The following is a 15,700-nucleotide window of genomic DNA, read 5'->3' as shown; positions in this document are numbered from 1 at the left end:
AAACTGGAGAACTTATTGTGAGAGCTCTTGTGCCATCAAAATGCTTTTTCAAGGATTTTTGTGCTAGTAATTAAGAAAGTGAAACTCGTCCTATCTTGATAGCATTATAAAACTTGTGTGTCATTATTTTGTCTGATAAAATAGACCTGTATAAGACCAAATTTATGGATGATATTGCAGGAAAATGAGACCAGTTTCTTCAGTAATGTCACCATACAAAAGGTACGAGAAAATCCTGCAGTTTTATTAATATATGTATGTATGCAGCCTCTAACCCCTTCCCTGTGGATTACTGATACAATTTTCTCTGATTTTCATTATTTCTTGTAAAAAAAACATTAAGTAACAGATTATATATCACTGTCACTTTCAATGCACACAAATTTCATGTTTCTTTCAGTATGAAATATGAAGTCTGCAAGGTTAAACTGATGTGGCTGGGGTGAGGGAACCTCCCACACTAATCAGTGTGATGCCAGCACCAGTAAGCGATGCCCAGATCCTGTAGAAGGGGTGCAGGTCAGCAGGGAAGCTCCTGGAGAGCAGCATAATGAAATCCCAGCCCCTCCAGCTAGTCAGTTACCTCCACTGGTGGCCCAGCTTAAATGCCCCTAGACAAATGCACACATGGGGAATAAACAGGAGTCAGAGATGTGGACATGCCTGCAGGGCTATGATCTTATTGGCATCATGGAAACCTGGTGGGATGGCTCCTATGATTGGAGTATCAGAATGGACGGTTATAAACTCTTTAGGAAGGACAGACAGGAGAGATGGGGTAGAGGTGTTGCCCTCTGTGTCAAAGATCAGCTGGAGTGTGTGGAGCTCTCCCTGGGGACAGATGAGGAGCCAACTGAGAGCTTGTGGGTTAAGATCAAGGGGAAGGCAGGGACAGGTGACATTACAGTGGGGGTCTGCTAGAGTCCACCTGACCAGGAGGACAGTATAGACGAGGCACTCTACAGACAGATAGGAGCAGCTTCACATTCACAAGCTATGGTACTCCTGGGGGATTTCAAACACCCTGATGTCTGTTGGAGGGACAACTCTGCAAAGCACAAACAATCCAGGAGGTTCCTAGAGTGCAAGGACAATAACTTCCTTTTCCAAGTAATCAGGGAACCAATAAGCAAAGTTGCTATGCTGGACCTTGTTCTCACCAACGAGGAAGGGCTGGTGAGGGATGTTAAGCTAAAGGGCAGCCTAGGTTGTAGTGACCATGAAACAGTGGAGTTCAAGATCCTAAGGGCAGCAAGAAGGGCTGACAGCAAGCTTACTACCCTTGACTTCAGAAGGCAGATTTCAGCCTCTTCAAGGATGTGCTCAAGAGAGTGTCTTGGGATAAAATACTGGAGGGTAGAGGGGCCCATGAAAGCTGGCTGATATTTGAGGATCACTTTCTCCAGGCATTGCATCCCAACTAAGAGGAAGTCAAGTAAATACTCCAGGAGGCCAGTGTGGATGAACAGGTAGCTCCTAGAAAAGCTCAAACTGAAGAAGAAAGGACACAGAGGGTGGAACCTAAGGAAGGTATCCTGGGAAGATTGCAGAGAGGTTGTCAGAGCACCTAGGGATCAGGTGAGAAGAGCCAAATCCCAGATGGAATTAAACCTCGCCAAGGATGTTAAGAGCAATAAGAAAAGCTTCTATAGGTACATTGGGGATAAAAGGACGACCAAGGACGATGCAGGCCCTTTCCTGAAGGAAACAGGAGATCAAACTAGGCAGGATATTGAGAAGACTGAGGTTCTCAATAACTTCTTTGCATCAGTCTTCTCTGGCAAGTGCTCTGATTTTAAACTGAGAGAGGGGACATTTAGGTTAGACATCAGGAAGAAATTCTTCACCATGAGGGTAGGAAGGTTGGAACCTGATGATCTTCAATGTCCCTTCCAAGCTTAACTGTTCTATGATTCTGTGATTCTGTAATAAGGTTAATTAGAAAGTGTTAATTTACAGGAAAATAACTATTGTAGTTAATTCAATGGGAACAGGAAAGACGAAAGACTTCTCAATTCTGCATCCTTTCAGGGCCCAGAGTTTCAGTTAGTCTGTACCGTATTTTCTTAAATGCAGGCTAACCCAATTAGAACAATTCAAGCACGCATTCACCTGGGAGGAGAGCACCAAAGGTGCTGACTTTACCCTACCAGCATTACATGTTATCATCTTCAGTGATCCCCGTTAAAGAGCTCTGCAGAGCACACAGTTCTCTTTTACTCTCTCACACAGACCAACTGATCCCAAGTGGCTGGATTTGGTGTCACAACCAATGGTAGCCAGGATGTTGAGATGGTGAAAGCTAGGAATGGCACATCAGAGCTAGCCTACAGGAGAGCTGTTTGTTTAGCAAAAATCTCATGCTGCAAGAATATGGTAGGAGGAAAAAAAACCACAACAAAACCAAAACCAAAACAAACAAACAAACAAACAAAAAAACACAAACAAAAAACCCCACATTTTATTTTTAATCATTGTTTGTTTCTAACCTCTCAAAGCTGCTTATGTTTCCCCACCTGGTTAAATCCTCTTCTTTTACTACTAGGAAAGAGTCCTTTGCCTGCAGCCACTCCCATACTGCTTCAGTTCTTCTAATTTAATCCTATTATTAATATGCAGAGTTGTTAGTTCATTTGTTAATATGTTCAAAAGGATCTTTACAAACTGACCTCTTTTGTCTTTGCAGCAGGGTGGTCCAAGAGGCACTGTCTGGAGAACCTGTAACACACAGTTCTCAGCAAGAGCCAATGAAAAAGCCTTCTTTCTCACACTGCTCACACAGCTTTTGGTAATATTCTGGCTTCAGAATCTCAGACTTGTATTACTCTGAAGCAGATTTTCAGGTAGAAACTGGATTAGAGAATAGAAGTTATGTGTTTACTCTAACTCCAGAGTTTGTTAATCTCACTCAGATGCTAACTCCTTTGACAGAATTCCCTCTTCCCCTCTTCAAGATGTGGTAGCAGTTGCACATGCAAATCAGTGAACTATGAAGCCAGTTCAATATTCAGCATTAATTCAGTAGGGAGGAAAGAGAACACATCATTTGGCTTCATCTCTCCCATTAGTGCCTGCAGAGGCTCCTGGTTACATGTCACTGTTACAGTCATGTAAATCCATGTCCACTGTTTCCTCAATTCCCCACATTAAGAACAGGACTGGATTACACCCAGGCTATATAGAAAATCTTCAAGGGTTTCGTTTAATGGCTGTTCACTTTCATCACCTTTACTAGGCTCCTGAAGTTTTTATCAAGCTTTCCAACTACAACTCCATTGTACTCCATGGTATAACGAGTACTATATTCCTGGCGTAGAACACTGAGGAGCTCTGCAAAACTGACAGTGCAAAGCAACCTTCACAGTAATCACTTAAACAGAGCAATAACATCCTGCTGGACTTTGTTTAATACATTACACATATTAATTAAAGAGCTAATAAACCCGTAGAAGAAATGATATCTGTACTTTCTGGTATTGCTTGAATTGAAATTATTTAATACAATTATCAGTGTGGATTTATCTACACTGCACACATTTAATTTAAAAGATGGAAGGAAAGAAACTCATTTACAAAAAAATCATGTTCAAAGAATGACCTGTATTTACAGGTTACTCTTTCTCATTAAGCATTGAGTATCCATTTCTCATTGAATTTACTTAAGTATATTTGATGAGAGAGTAAACAAAAATAATTGACAAGCCTCATTAAAATCCTCTGCAAACATGTGGCTATTGACTTCAATGAGAGTTGAATCAAACCTTAAATTAAGACCTGAACTTCTCAAGATTAAATCAACTTGTTTTAAAGCCTGGGGACAGTTTGTTCATTTTTTTACTGAATTGGTGTTCTTCTTTTATTAAGTGTACGAACAGGTGGGATGGGATTCCTCTCAGCTAACTTTAGACATACACAGTGTACACTTCTGAGCTAGTCATGCCAGACTCCCTTTATATTCAATGGAGAGAAAGAGTCACTTTTAAGGCATGATTCATCTGACCTATTTTAGATGTCTAGTTTAGAATGAGATAAATTGTGTACTATAAGCATTTGGTTTTCTTCATTGAAAATAAATATAATTAGGCAAACTCATTTAAAGGGAGCTATCTATACTAGAAGTGTTTACATTTAGTAAAATGAATACTTTCTCTGGCAGCTGAAGACACTTAGTCTCATTGTCAATGTATGTAGAAGAGGTCTAGCTAGTGAGTTGAACTGAAGCACTAATTTGTCTTTTACCTGATCTTCCAGATGGAACTTGCTTGCTATAAACAAAGCAAAGGTAAAACATTTTTAGTCAATAATATTATTTCTTTTTGTTCTTATATTCATAGCTGACCAACATCACCTTCCACTGTTAGGGGTATTTATGCAAACAGAGTAAGGATTTTGCCTTAGTCTAGTGATCCTCCTTCAATAAAAGCACTCTTGGAGTTAAGTGCTAAAAAAGATCACCCAATTATCCATGATATAAGTGAGTTCTAGAAAATCTGCTTCTTAGCTGGAATGGAAGGCATTTTTATCAGTTTCCTCTGGTATATTCACAGAGGCATTCGGATTTTGCTGTACCTCATCCTCCAAAACAGAGGAGTAAATAAAACCAGAGTTGTATCTGGGGCATTAATAACTGCACTTGTTTTAGAATTTAAACAAAGCATGATACACTTTTAGCTCGAACTAAAGTTATAATTAAGTTTTTCTGTTAGCCAGCTTTATTATAGCTTGTGAGATTTTTATTGCATTTCATTCATTTTAACTTTCTTAATTACATTAAAATTGAAGTAGTAATTTTTGTGAGATGTATTTCTTCTTCATCCAGTGTTGGAAATTATGAAATTCTAAGGACACCAATCACTGTTGCTGCTAGTTATTATCTTTGATAATCTGGTTATTATTTTCTAGTAAAAGGTGAGCTGATATACACCGTGAAACAAACTTCCTCAAAATGGGTTACACTCACATCTTGCAGTCAGTACACAGAAGTGTTATATATCTCTGCAAGTCTCTGTTTTGAAGATTTAAGTATAACATATGCCATAAGCTGCTTAGAATCACAAAAGCATGAAATAACCTGGATTGACTTTGGGAGGTCATCAGGTTGACTCTCCTGCTCAAAGCAGGGCTGACGTCAGTGTCAGATGCTCAGTGTCTTCCCCTGTCAAGTTTTGCCTATCTGTGACCTCCCTAGACAACCTGCTATAGTGTTGGATCAACCTTGATTCCATCATTATTCCATCATTAGAAATGTTCAAACTCAGGCTGCGTGGGGCTTTGAGCAACCTGATCTGGCTGAAGATGCCCCTGCTGATGGCAGGGAGCTTGGGCCAGATGATATTTAAACATCCCTTCCGACTCAAGCCATTCTGTGATTCTATGAATTTATATTTTTTTTTCATAATGGTGGATAAGAAATTTTTATGTAATTTATGTCCATTGCTCCTTGTCCTTTTGTGGTGGATCTCAAAAGATCATTCTGTAACCACTAGAAAGCTGTACACAACAATTAGATCTCCTTAACTTTTTCTTCAGATAACAAAGCATTTCCTAGGAGGCTGCAGCCTCCTAGTCAGCTTTGTGCTCCTCCACTGGACTTGCTCCAGTATGCTGATGTTTCTTGCAGATAAGTGTCCACAGCTGGACACAATATTCCAGATACAGCCTCTTGAGTACTCAGGGAATAGTCACTTTCCCTGGCCTGCTGGCTACATTCCTCTGAACACTCTACTAATGCAGCCAAATATGAAGTTAGCCATTTTTGCTGCAAGGGCACAATTGCTGGCTCAAGTTCAGGTTGTTCACCATGACCCCTCAGGTCTTTTCCTGAAAGGCTGCCTTGTAGTCTGCCAGTTCCCACCTTGTATTGTGGCACAGTATTTATCATACCCAGACAGAGCTTTATATAAGCTTTACTTGGCTCTCTTTAGATACCTTTTGTTTCCACTTTCCTTTTTGAACTTCAAGAAGTTTTCGTCAATTCTCTAGATTGCTGAGATTCCTCTGAATAGCTGTCCTGCCCTCCAGCACACCATCTTCTCCCCATAATTTAATGTAACCTGTTAATGTAGTGAGGATGCATTCCATCTCATCATTCAGGTCACTAATGAAGAAATTAAATAGTACAAGGTTCAGTGTCTAACTCAGAAGAATACCACTCCTAACTGGCTGACAGTTAGACTTTCAGCTACTAACCAGAATTCTTTTAACCTCTTGGTCCAGTCATCTTTTCCTTAATCTTGTAGTCCAGCCATCCTGTCCATCTCTCCAAAGTGTGGTTACAAGAATACAACCAAAGATGGTCCCGATAGCCTTGCTAAAGAGAAAATAACCAATACCTATTGCTCACCTCTCATCCCCAAAGCAGTCATTTTATAATTGGAAGCAGTCAGGTAAAGCCATGCTGGCTGCTCTTAAATTGTTGTGTTTTGTTTTATTTTGCAAAGAAAGAGCAACTATATCATCCTACACAGCTGCAGCAATTCCAGGGGCTATAGTTGGCCTTATGATGCAGCAGTCAGATTTGGGCTAGCTTTTATATAGCAACACATGCAGGGGGAAGCACAGGGACTCTTCAGCTGTGTCTATACTGTCATGTTAGTTTGGACCTGAACTTGTATGCCTTGCCTACATTCCTCATCTGCTGGTTCAAACAAACCCGAGTTTAGCAGAAAGTTGGCCTGATAAGGAACATAGTAAAACTAAAGGACTTTTGAGCTTCCTGTAAGCAGTTGGAATGTAAAAGATGCACAAGTCATTTGAATTGGCCAACTCCCAATCCTATAAAATTGTCCCACCTATTCCTTTGTATGCCCTCGTACCTTGGCATCATTTTGCTTCATAGAATCATAGAATCATAGAATCCTAGGGGTTGGAAGGGACCTCGAAAGATCATCTAGTCCAACGCCCCTGCCAGAGCAGGGTCACCTAGAGTACATCACATAGGAACGCATCCAGGTGGGTTTTGAATGTCTCCAGAGAAGGAGACTCCACAACCTCCCTGGTCAGCCTGTTCCAGTGCTCTGTCACTCTTACAGTAAAAAAAATTTTTCGGATATTCACCTTGAACCTCCTATGCTCCAATTTGCATCCATTACCCCTTGTCCTATCACTGGTCATCACTGAGAAGAGCCTAACTCCATCTCCCTGACACTCACCCCTTACATATTTGTAAACATTGATGAGGTCACCCCTCAGTCTCCTTTTCTCCAAGCTAAAGAGACCCAGCTCCCTCAACCTTTCCTCATAAGGGAGATGTTCCACTCCTTTAATCATCCAGCTCTGCGCTGGACTCTTTCCAGCAGTTCCCTGTCCTTCCTGAACTGAGGGGCCCAGAACTGGACACAATACTCCAGATGCGGCCTCACCAATGCAGAATAGAGGGGGAGGAGAACCTCTCTTGACCGACTAACCACACCCTTTCTAATGCACCCCAGGATGCCATTGGCCTTCTTAGCCACAAGGGCACATTGCTGGCTCATGGTCATCCTCCAGTCTACCAGGACCCCCAGGTCTCTTTCACCTACACTACTCTCCAGCAGGTCAGCCCCCAACCTATACTGGGACATCGTGTTGTTCTTCCCCAAATGCAAAACTCTACACTTCCCCTTGTTGAATTTCATCATGTTTCTCCCCGCCCAACTCTCCAGCCTGTCTAAGTCTCTCTGAATGGCAGCACAGCCTTCTGGTGTGTCAGCCACTCCTCCCAGCTTAGTGTCATCAGCAAACTTGCTGAGGGTACATTCTATACCCTCATCCAGGTCGTTGATGAAGTTGTTGAACAACTCTGACACTCTTCTGTTAGCTGTAGTTGATGAGGTGCAGAATTTTTAAGACTTCGACAGTGAAGAATATCTCGTATCAACATGGGATCTGTTTGGCTCCCAGGGTTTTGGGTACTACTATTTGGTAGAACTTGTAAATATCTGGAAATTGTCTGGGGACAGCCACTCCAAGAAATTCTCACGGCAGCTGGTCATGATTACATTAGCAGAACAGCTGAACAGAAGGCAGAAAAGATAAAACCTCAGGAATGTCTTAGACAAGGAGCACTCTGCAGCCACATAAAACACATATTCATTACTGCAGTTATGGATCTAGCTGTGTGTCAGGTGAGATTCCAGAGACAGATCTCTAACACTGCAGATTATTGTTTTCAAAGAGTGCCCAGCTAAGGTCCAATTCACAGCTAATCCAGAGGTGCTGGTACCCTACCATGAGCCTGTCTCCCTGGGTTTCACATACATGCTCTACAGGTATGTTCTTTAGAACATGCAAATGCTCGTACTGGTTCAGACCACATGTACACGTAGCTCAGTATCCTCTTGCCATAAGTGGCCATAAGCAAATGCCTAAGGAAGAACAAGAACAGAGCAAGTGTACATGAAACTCTCTCAAAATGTCTGCATTTTCAGCTCAGGGTTTTTCCCCAAGTGGTTCCTTTTAAATACTTTGGAACTAATCTCTCTTTCAAGTATTTCTATGGTCTCCCCTTGAAGCCTTTTGCATCCATAAAATCCTTTAGGAAGGAGTTGCACAAGTTAATCTTACTTTGTTTCCATTGAAATCTACATCTATGAACTCCATTTGATGGACTCTCATTCTTGCATTTGAACAGACACCGAAGTCAATTCCTTTCCACCCTGTCTGTGCTGCATAGAAATATGGAATAGATAGATTTCCATATATATACATAAATACATTTTCCAAATATTTATTAATAATATAGATATCTTTGTTATTATGTATCAATAAGTAATGTAATCTATATTCCATACAGAATTCCATATGCATATACAAGCCGTAAGCAAACCATAGATAATTTTTTCTTTCCTAATAAATTCCAACATTTGGTTTGCTTTTCTGATGTTTTCACAAGTTATGCATATATCATCAAGACTTTGCATTGCTTACATGTGAACACCAGCTTATATCTGAAGCTATGATTTTTTTTTTCCACACGTATTTCTTTGTCACTCTGTCTTACAAAGGCCTCTTGTGGCCACTTACAGTCTGGCTTTGTCCTTACTATCCTGAATATCTTCATATCACAAACTTGCATACCAGACCAGCAAACTTTCTCACTTCATTGCTCACTTCTTTTCCAGGTTGCTTCAGACTGTAACAACACCACAGATGTCAGAATGGAGCTGTGGGAAACTCCAGTGATAACCTTCCTCCACTGTAATAAGTAACTAGTCCTCTTACCCCGTTTCCTAACTTGTAACCTGTTATTTACCCATAAAAGCACCTTTTATTTAATCTCATTACTATGAAGTTTCCTTGAAAACTGTTGATACTCGGTAGTGTCACAATTCCAAGCAGATTCGATCAGCTTGGCTGTCTTTGTCCAAATACTTGCTGACACCCTTCAAAAAAAGGATTGTAAAGTAGGACTTTCCTGATGCTGACTCTTCCAAGGCAACTTTTATGAACCCAGGTAACCACTCACTCTGCCCTTCATAAGTTTCCACAAATTTGTCCAGAGGTCTGATGCATAATCCTGTAGATTCCATGATTTTCTCTGAAAACTATTTACAGCTGGTATCAATTTGCCACACTCCAGTCTGAGGATATCAAGGACTACAGTGAGCAGTTACAGACTATTTAGAACCACTCAATGAAATAACTTCTTGTATTGGTGATTTATTAGTTATGTTGCCAGTTTGTCACATAATCGCTTTTACAGTAATTTGAGTTTCAGTTGGACCCTCTTCTAGAAAAGTATTTTGGCATGTGGGTTTTCCTAGTTTCTTCCACAGTGAACATCAGTTTCTTTGAAATGGTCTTTTGCTCTCTGTAGTGTTTGATCATTGATCAGCCCTGCAGACACCATGATGAGTGTTTGAAAAAGGCCTTAGTGCTGCTTTAGAGTCCTTTAGCAAGTTGCTCCTCCCAGCTTCTTTTTTTTTTCCTGCTTAATTTCATTTTTATATGTTATCAGCCAGGATTTATTATTTTTTCTGCTTTCTTCATTTGAATATGACTTGGAGGTTTTGAAAGTTGCCTTCTTTCTTCTAATAACATCTCTTCTTTACTGTTTAGTCATGCCTGGTTCTTTTTTTACCCTTACATAAGCCTGTCTTAATAGGCTGCATGCACTGACAACCTTAATATACTAAATGCATAATTCTGCCATGTCCCAGGTATTAGCCTCTGGTGATTATGTTTATGTGCATATTAGTTAAGAGGAAGAGATGGTTACATAGTTTCTGCCAAGAGAGCAGATGTTATACACAGTACTAGCCATCCTACAGCTCTGACAGTCAAGACATCAGACCTACAATAAAGCAGAAATACTGCATAATTTCAACAAAATGTGTTCCTTCTCCCATTCCAAGCAGTGCTTTTATACTCCAAAGATGTATTGGTAACCACCTTCTTCATATGTCTCTTCAGGTCACAGACCACTGCAGCAACCCCAAAAAATCCCAACCTGTCTTGCCCTGTGAGGCACCTGCTCACAATCTTCTCTTCTGTTCAGCCCAGAGAAAGTGCAGTCCCAAGAAATATTCAAAATTAACTTAGTGATTAACTGAATCCTAAAACCAAGGGAGGAAGAAGGACAGTCATAAACTGTCTGGAGAATGAAGGGGTGTCATGAAATCATTGTCCAAAGCAGCACCAAATACACCAAAAGTAGTGGCACGGAGTGCGAAGGTAAGACTGCAGCCACTTTTTCAGGTATCTCTCATGGCCGCTTTTCCTTGCTTCCATGTAGTGCTAATACACTTTTGGGATATCAGTCTTACCTTTCTTCTGGTAGGCAAAAACTAGACTGTATTTTGCCATGATGCCCTCTTGTCATTCTAAGGAATCACCCAAGTCCACTTCAGCAGAAACAACCCGGTACTGGTAAAAATGAGGAGTTCATGCACACAATGAAACGTGAAATTCCTATGAAATAGGAAGGCATTAGGATGAGAGGCAGCAGCAAGCAGTACTTGTAAGGTGAGAAAATCTGCCATGTTAGCAAAGCAGAGCCTAAAAGCAGGGGAAGGGAGCGGCCCATGCTCAAGGGGCTGGGAGGAAAAGAAAAGTGGGTGAATGAGAGACCTGGTGCGAGGAAGCGCTTGTGGAAATTGCGAAAAGGAGAAGTCTGCAGCCACACAGGCTGCAAGATGAGGCTTGTGAATGTGGTGTACCTTGAAGATTGGCTTTCCCTGTGGGAGCAGGCCTACTGCCTGTGGCAGTTTCTGGGTGGACAACAATGGCCTACGCTCTGCAACCTGCCCAGCCTGGTCCTGGCTCCCTCCTTGCCTCACAAGAGGCTGTGCAGCACGCAAATGGATGTAATAACATGAGCAGCATTTGGATGTGGCATCCAGGCAATCTTCAAAGCGCACCACTTCACACTTAAAATGCCTAAATGAAAGTAAAAGCTCTTTTGAAGTGGGAGCTGAGAGCCCAGTGACAAATCCTGGAGGACACTCACCACTCAGTAGAAATGTCTACCTGTGGCAGTGGGAGCCAGGCACTGCAAGCCACCACTGCAAGCCCCCTGAAACTCAGCTGGACCTCTAGTAGTTATTATACATAAATCAAAAAATTACTATTAAACTGAGATATAAAAGATGGGCTTGTTAAACAGAGGGAGAGGCACTGCTTTTGCTCTTACGAGTAGTATGATCGAACTATTTTTGACCTACATTAGTGTTAGAAATATTTATTTCAAGCAAAATAGGCAGACTTAATACATTTTAAATTAAAGATGCTTCATATTTACTCTTTGCCTTGCCATCAAGCCTTTTTCACTTAATGTAGGGAGTTAATTAAACTAGCCTTCACTAATCTGCGTGACAATTTGCACAGTAATCAGTTCAACAGGAACAGACAAGACCTTACAGTTCTTCCAAGCCTCAAGGCTGATATGAGCCCCAAGGCCAATTGCTACAAGATTCAACTCTCCTGCACATTCCCCTCAATTCCCCAGCTACAGATCAACTTTTAGAAACAGCCCCTCTGGCTTTCTGGAGTCCTACACTTTGAAATCCTTCACTGAGAGTAAGTGGAGTTAACACCACCCATTAGTACAACAGTATTTGTGAAATGCAGGTTTTGAAGAATTTGCCCTATAATTAAGGTATGTGTGTCAGCATCCTCTTCAGTGGCATTGGCAATTAACATTACTAATAGACGTTTCATGTCTGCAGCCTCTCATATTCTATTTTGGCCTTCTGTTTCAGGTTGCTGAACAGAAGAAATGCTACTTATTTACAATAAAACTCTTCTGTATCTTCCTGGGACAGCTGTTAACTAAAAAGCATGGGAAAAATTTAGAGTGTGTATCCTGCCTTAGGTTTATGCAGCACATTTGTCCCTACTCCCCTCTTCACTAACATGCTAATGTGCACTTTGTTGATGAAAAAAGTCACCAATTAATCAGACTGTAAAAGATAAACAATGACAGAAACTTAGAAATATGATTCCACTCCTGACTTATATGCACGATAAAAACAGTTAGTAAACAAATTTATGGGGGAATGCCACCCTTTCTTTGTAAGGCCTGTAGTACTTCTTTTGTAAACTTTTAAGAACACACACATTCTTCCTATGCATTCTGTATGCATGTATTTATTTTTTATCATAGAACAGTTTGGGTTGGAAGGGACCTTTAAAGGTCTTCTAGTTCTGCAATTAGCAGGGACATCTTCAACTAATCGGATTGCTCAGAGCCCCATCAATCCTGACCTTGAATGTTTGCATAAGGAATTAAAAAAAAAAAAACTTCACCGATAAGATAAAACACTTTTGTTTTAAGGCAACAGTGGGCATTGATGAGGTTCATTGCAATGGATGTACAGACAAAATCGTCAACATGTTCCCCCTCAACTCTGGGAGCACAGTCATTGTGATGCAGAAGCACCATGAGCAATTGCTTCCCATACCCTGCAGGTGCAAGGTAGGAAGCGAGAGCGATGTCTAATCCACTGCCTGGGAGAATCCCAGGGAGAACTCCACACACTCAGCTTCTGATGGTAGAACTGTCACTCCACTGTGCTCAGTGCAACAGGATGGGGAAGACAGGATGTTTACTCTCAGAGAGAAGTTCTGCAAGTTCCTAAGGCACCAGTGATGGCTGTGGCTCTTGTACCTTTAGAAACAACACGCTTGGACTTTACCCAGCAGCATCTCCCAAACCCCATTCAAATTCACTGTGTCTTTTCTCTGTGGGATGCACCTCTCGAGATCTTCTAAACATCATATTTCTTCATAGATTTCATGTCATTTTCGTCAGCTGTCTCATAGCCTTGTTTTTGTTGTTTGGTCACCAGGAATCAGGTAAATTCCTCTTTGGGACAGGCTAGCGATGCCAGAAGCTACATCGAGACGACGAGCCTCCTGCAGGCTGTAATTCCCGCAGTGCTCTGAGGTCGGTGTTTCCGCACGCTCCACAAGGTCCCGCAGCCCCGCATCACCCGCTGGGGCGGGCGGCTGCGTGCGGCGGGGCTGCTCCCGGGGCACAGCGCCTGCGGCTCTTCCCACCGACTCCCTACTCCGTAACAAACGTCGGGTTCATTTCCTTTCTCCGTACAGCTGTGCTCACATCTGCAGTTCGATCCGGAATAAATAGGACAGGAAATTTTCAAAGGACATTTCTTTGGTAACTATTCAACTAGGACATAGTACTAGATCGACAGGTACTTTGAGGGACACACCTGCGTGTGCTGCTGCCACCAGCACAGAGCTGAGCTGCATCGCAGCCGTTAGAGTGCGACCGGGATGAAACTCCTTCTCTGGTTAGAACGCCCAGATCAGGAACTTCGACTCTCTATTTTTTCAGAAAAAAATGTAAAAGAGAGTAAGAACGAAGCAGTGCCCCGCTCTTCCCTCGAGGGAAAGTTACCGCCCCGCAAGACCCCAGGCAGGGCAGGACGCGGCGGCCACCGCGGGAGCAGCTCCGCCGAGGCGGGCGGCCCAGGGCCCGAGCGGCGGGAAGCGCGGCAGCCTCGGCCCGGCCTCGGGGCCGCCGTCGAGCCGCCGGGGCCGCCGCTGGGCCCGAGGCGGGCGGCGCCAGCCGGGCAGAGGTGCGGCGGGGCCGCCCGGCGGGAACCGCCCCGTCAGCGCCGCGGGGTCCCGCACCGTCCCGCAGCAGCCCCTGGGCCGGGCCTGCCCCCCGCCCGGCAGCGCCAAGACGAACACCGCGCCAGCCGCTGCCTCCCGCAGCGGGGAGCAGGCACCGGCCGGGCGGCTGCCCCAGCCCCGGCAGCGGGGCGGCCTGCGGGACCCTCCCCGTCGCAGCGCCCCGCCCCGCCGGGCCGCCCTCGCTCCTCCAGAGGGTGTTGCCCAGCGCGCAGCGGGGCGGTGAGGTGCGGGGCGGCCGCGGCTCCCGCTCCCGCTGTCCGGAGGGAAGCGCGTCCCGCCGGTACCGGCGTGCGTGGCCGTCGCGGAGCTCGGCCATGCGAGTGCCGCTCCGGGCTGCGAGGGGCTCAGCGCTGCCCGCCCGCACATCGCCAAAGCCATGACCGCAGCGCCTCGGGGGCCAGATCTCAGTTTCTTAAACGAGGAGGAAGCCAGGGCGATTTTTCAGGTGCTTCAGAGGGACTCGGAGCTCCGACAGGCTGAGAAGGACAGAGTCAGGTACTCGGCTTAACGACACCCCACACACACACACACCCCGCGTCGCTGCCCGCCGCACCCTCGCGGGGCTGGGAGGCACGGAACCGGGCAGCGGGGCTTGCGGCGGGGCTTGCGGCGGGGCGGCGGAACCCGCGGCTGCTTCGTCCCGCTGAGAAGGGCGAGAAAGGGGCGGTGGACGCCTCGCGGGGAAGGGGCTGCTCCGGCCAAGGCGCCGCGGGGGCAGCGGTGCGGGAGGGCCGGGCTGGCTGCGGTCCTGCCGGGGCAGCGGGGGAGACAACGGCAGCTGCTGCGGGTCCCCCCCGTCCCGGGCATCTGCAGCATCGGGACGTTCGGGAAACGCGTGTTGTGACAGAGAACGGCTCTGAGTCACGTCTGCTGGTCCCCGGGGCTCCCCTCCTTCCCCGAGGAGGCGGGCGCAGCTCCGGTCTTTCACGGTGTCTCTGGCCGGGGCTGTCGGCTAAACACTGGTACCGTGAGGGGGAAGTTCTGCGGGACCTTGCAGGGAAACGTGGTGGTTCTGCGGCTCTCGGGCAGATCCCGGAGCCGATCCTGGCAGCTTTTGGAAGCCAAGCCAGGCACTCGCCTGCCTGAAAGGTTGTTCACCAGACCCTTTCAAGTGACTTAACTGAATTCCCTCTGCATTCAGGGGCGCAAGTCACAACTTGCTTCGTGTAACATGTAACGTGAAGAAAGAACAACCTCGACCTTATTTCTTGCTCTTATCTCCCTGTGTGCAACCGCCAAAGCTATTTGTGTTGATAGTGAAAGCAAAGGTCAAGAAATTAATGAAAATTATGCTGGGAAGCGAGCCGTTTGTTATTAAAGGTTATCATTTCTTTCTCCGAATGAGACTTGAGGTGCCTACCCAGCAGTTTGCAAGTAAGAGGCAGTGTCACAAGCAGACACTTTTCACAAGTAATGCTTCCGTGCAAGGTGTAGAAGGAATGTTAATGAGTAACATTTCTGTCAAGTGGATTTTTGTACTGTGTATTTTTTATTTTCAGTCAAGTGGATTTTATTATGGGCATGGTTAAACATTATGTGTCAACATGGAATTGCATCCGAAACTTGTCCTAGTTTTCTGCAGCATGTGAACCTGGACTGAGCTAGGTTTGGTCATCTTTTG

The 15,700-nt window shown here is 44.5% G+C and overlaps 1 protein-coding gene and 1 long non-coding RNA gene across 2 annotated transcripts in view; one reads left to right on the top strand and one right to left on the bottom strand.

Moving 5' to 3' along the window:
* Positions 1 to 12,551: 12,551 nt before the first annotated feature.
* On the bottom strand, positions 12,552 to 13,813 carry LOC127394964 (uncharacterized). Its single transcript, XR_007891702.1, has 2 exons — positions 13,653 to 13,813; positions 12,552 to 13,542 (listed from the first exon to the last, which is right to left on the bottom strand). It is a non-coding gene; the product is annotated as an uncharacterized LOC127394964 (long non-coding RNA).
* Positions 13,814 to 14,442: 629 nt separating this feature from the next.
* Positions 14,443 to 15,700, top strand: part of EXPH5 (exophilin 5) — a 36,302-nt gene continuing 35,044 nt past the window's right edge. The window contains exon 1 of the mRNA XM_051642184.1: positions 14,443 to 14,574. Within this exon, the coding sequence (XP_051498144.1) occupies positions 14,456 to 14,574 (119 nt within the window). The 5' untranslated portion in view covers positions 14,443 to 14,455. The remainder of the gene's footprint in view (positions 14,575 to 15,700) is intronic.

This window comes from Apus apus, chromosome 1 (assembly GCF_020740795.1).
Source record: "Apus apus isolate bApuApu2 chromosome 1, bApuApu2.pri.cur, whole genome shotgun sequence".
Taxonomy (NCBI): domain Eukaryota; kingdom Metazoa; phylum Chordata; class Aves; order Apodiformes; family Apodidae; genus Apus; species Apus apus.
The sequence above is the reverse complement of the archived record's forward strand: the minus strand, read 5'-3'. Positions and strand labels throughout refer to the sequence as shown.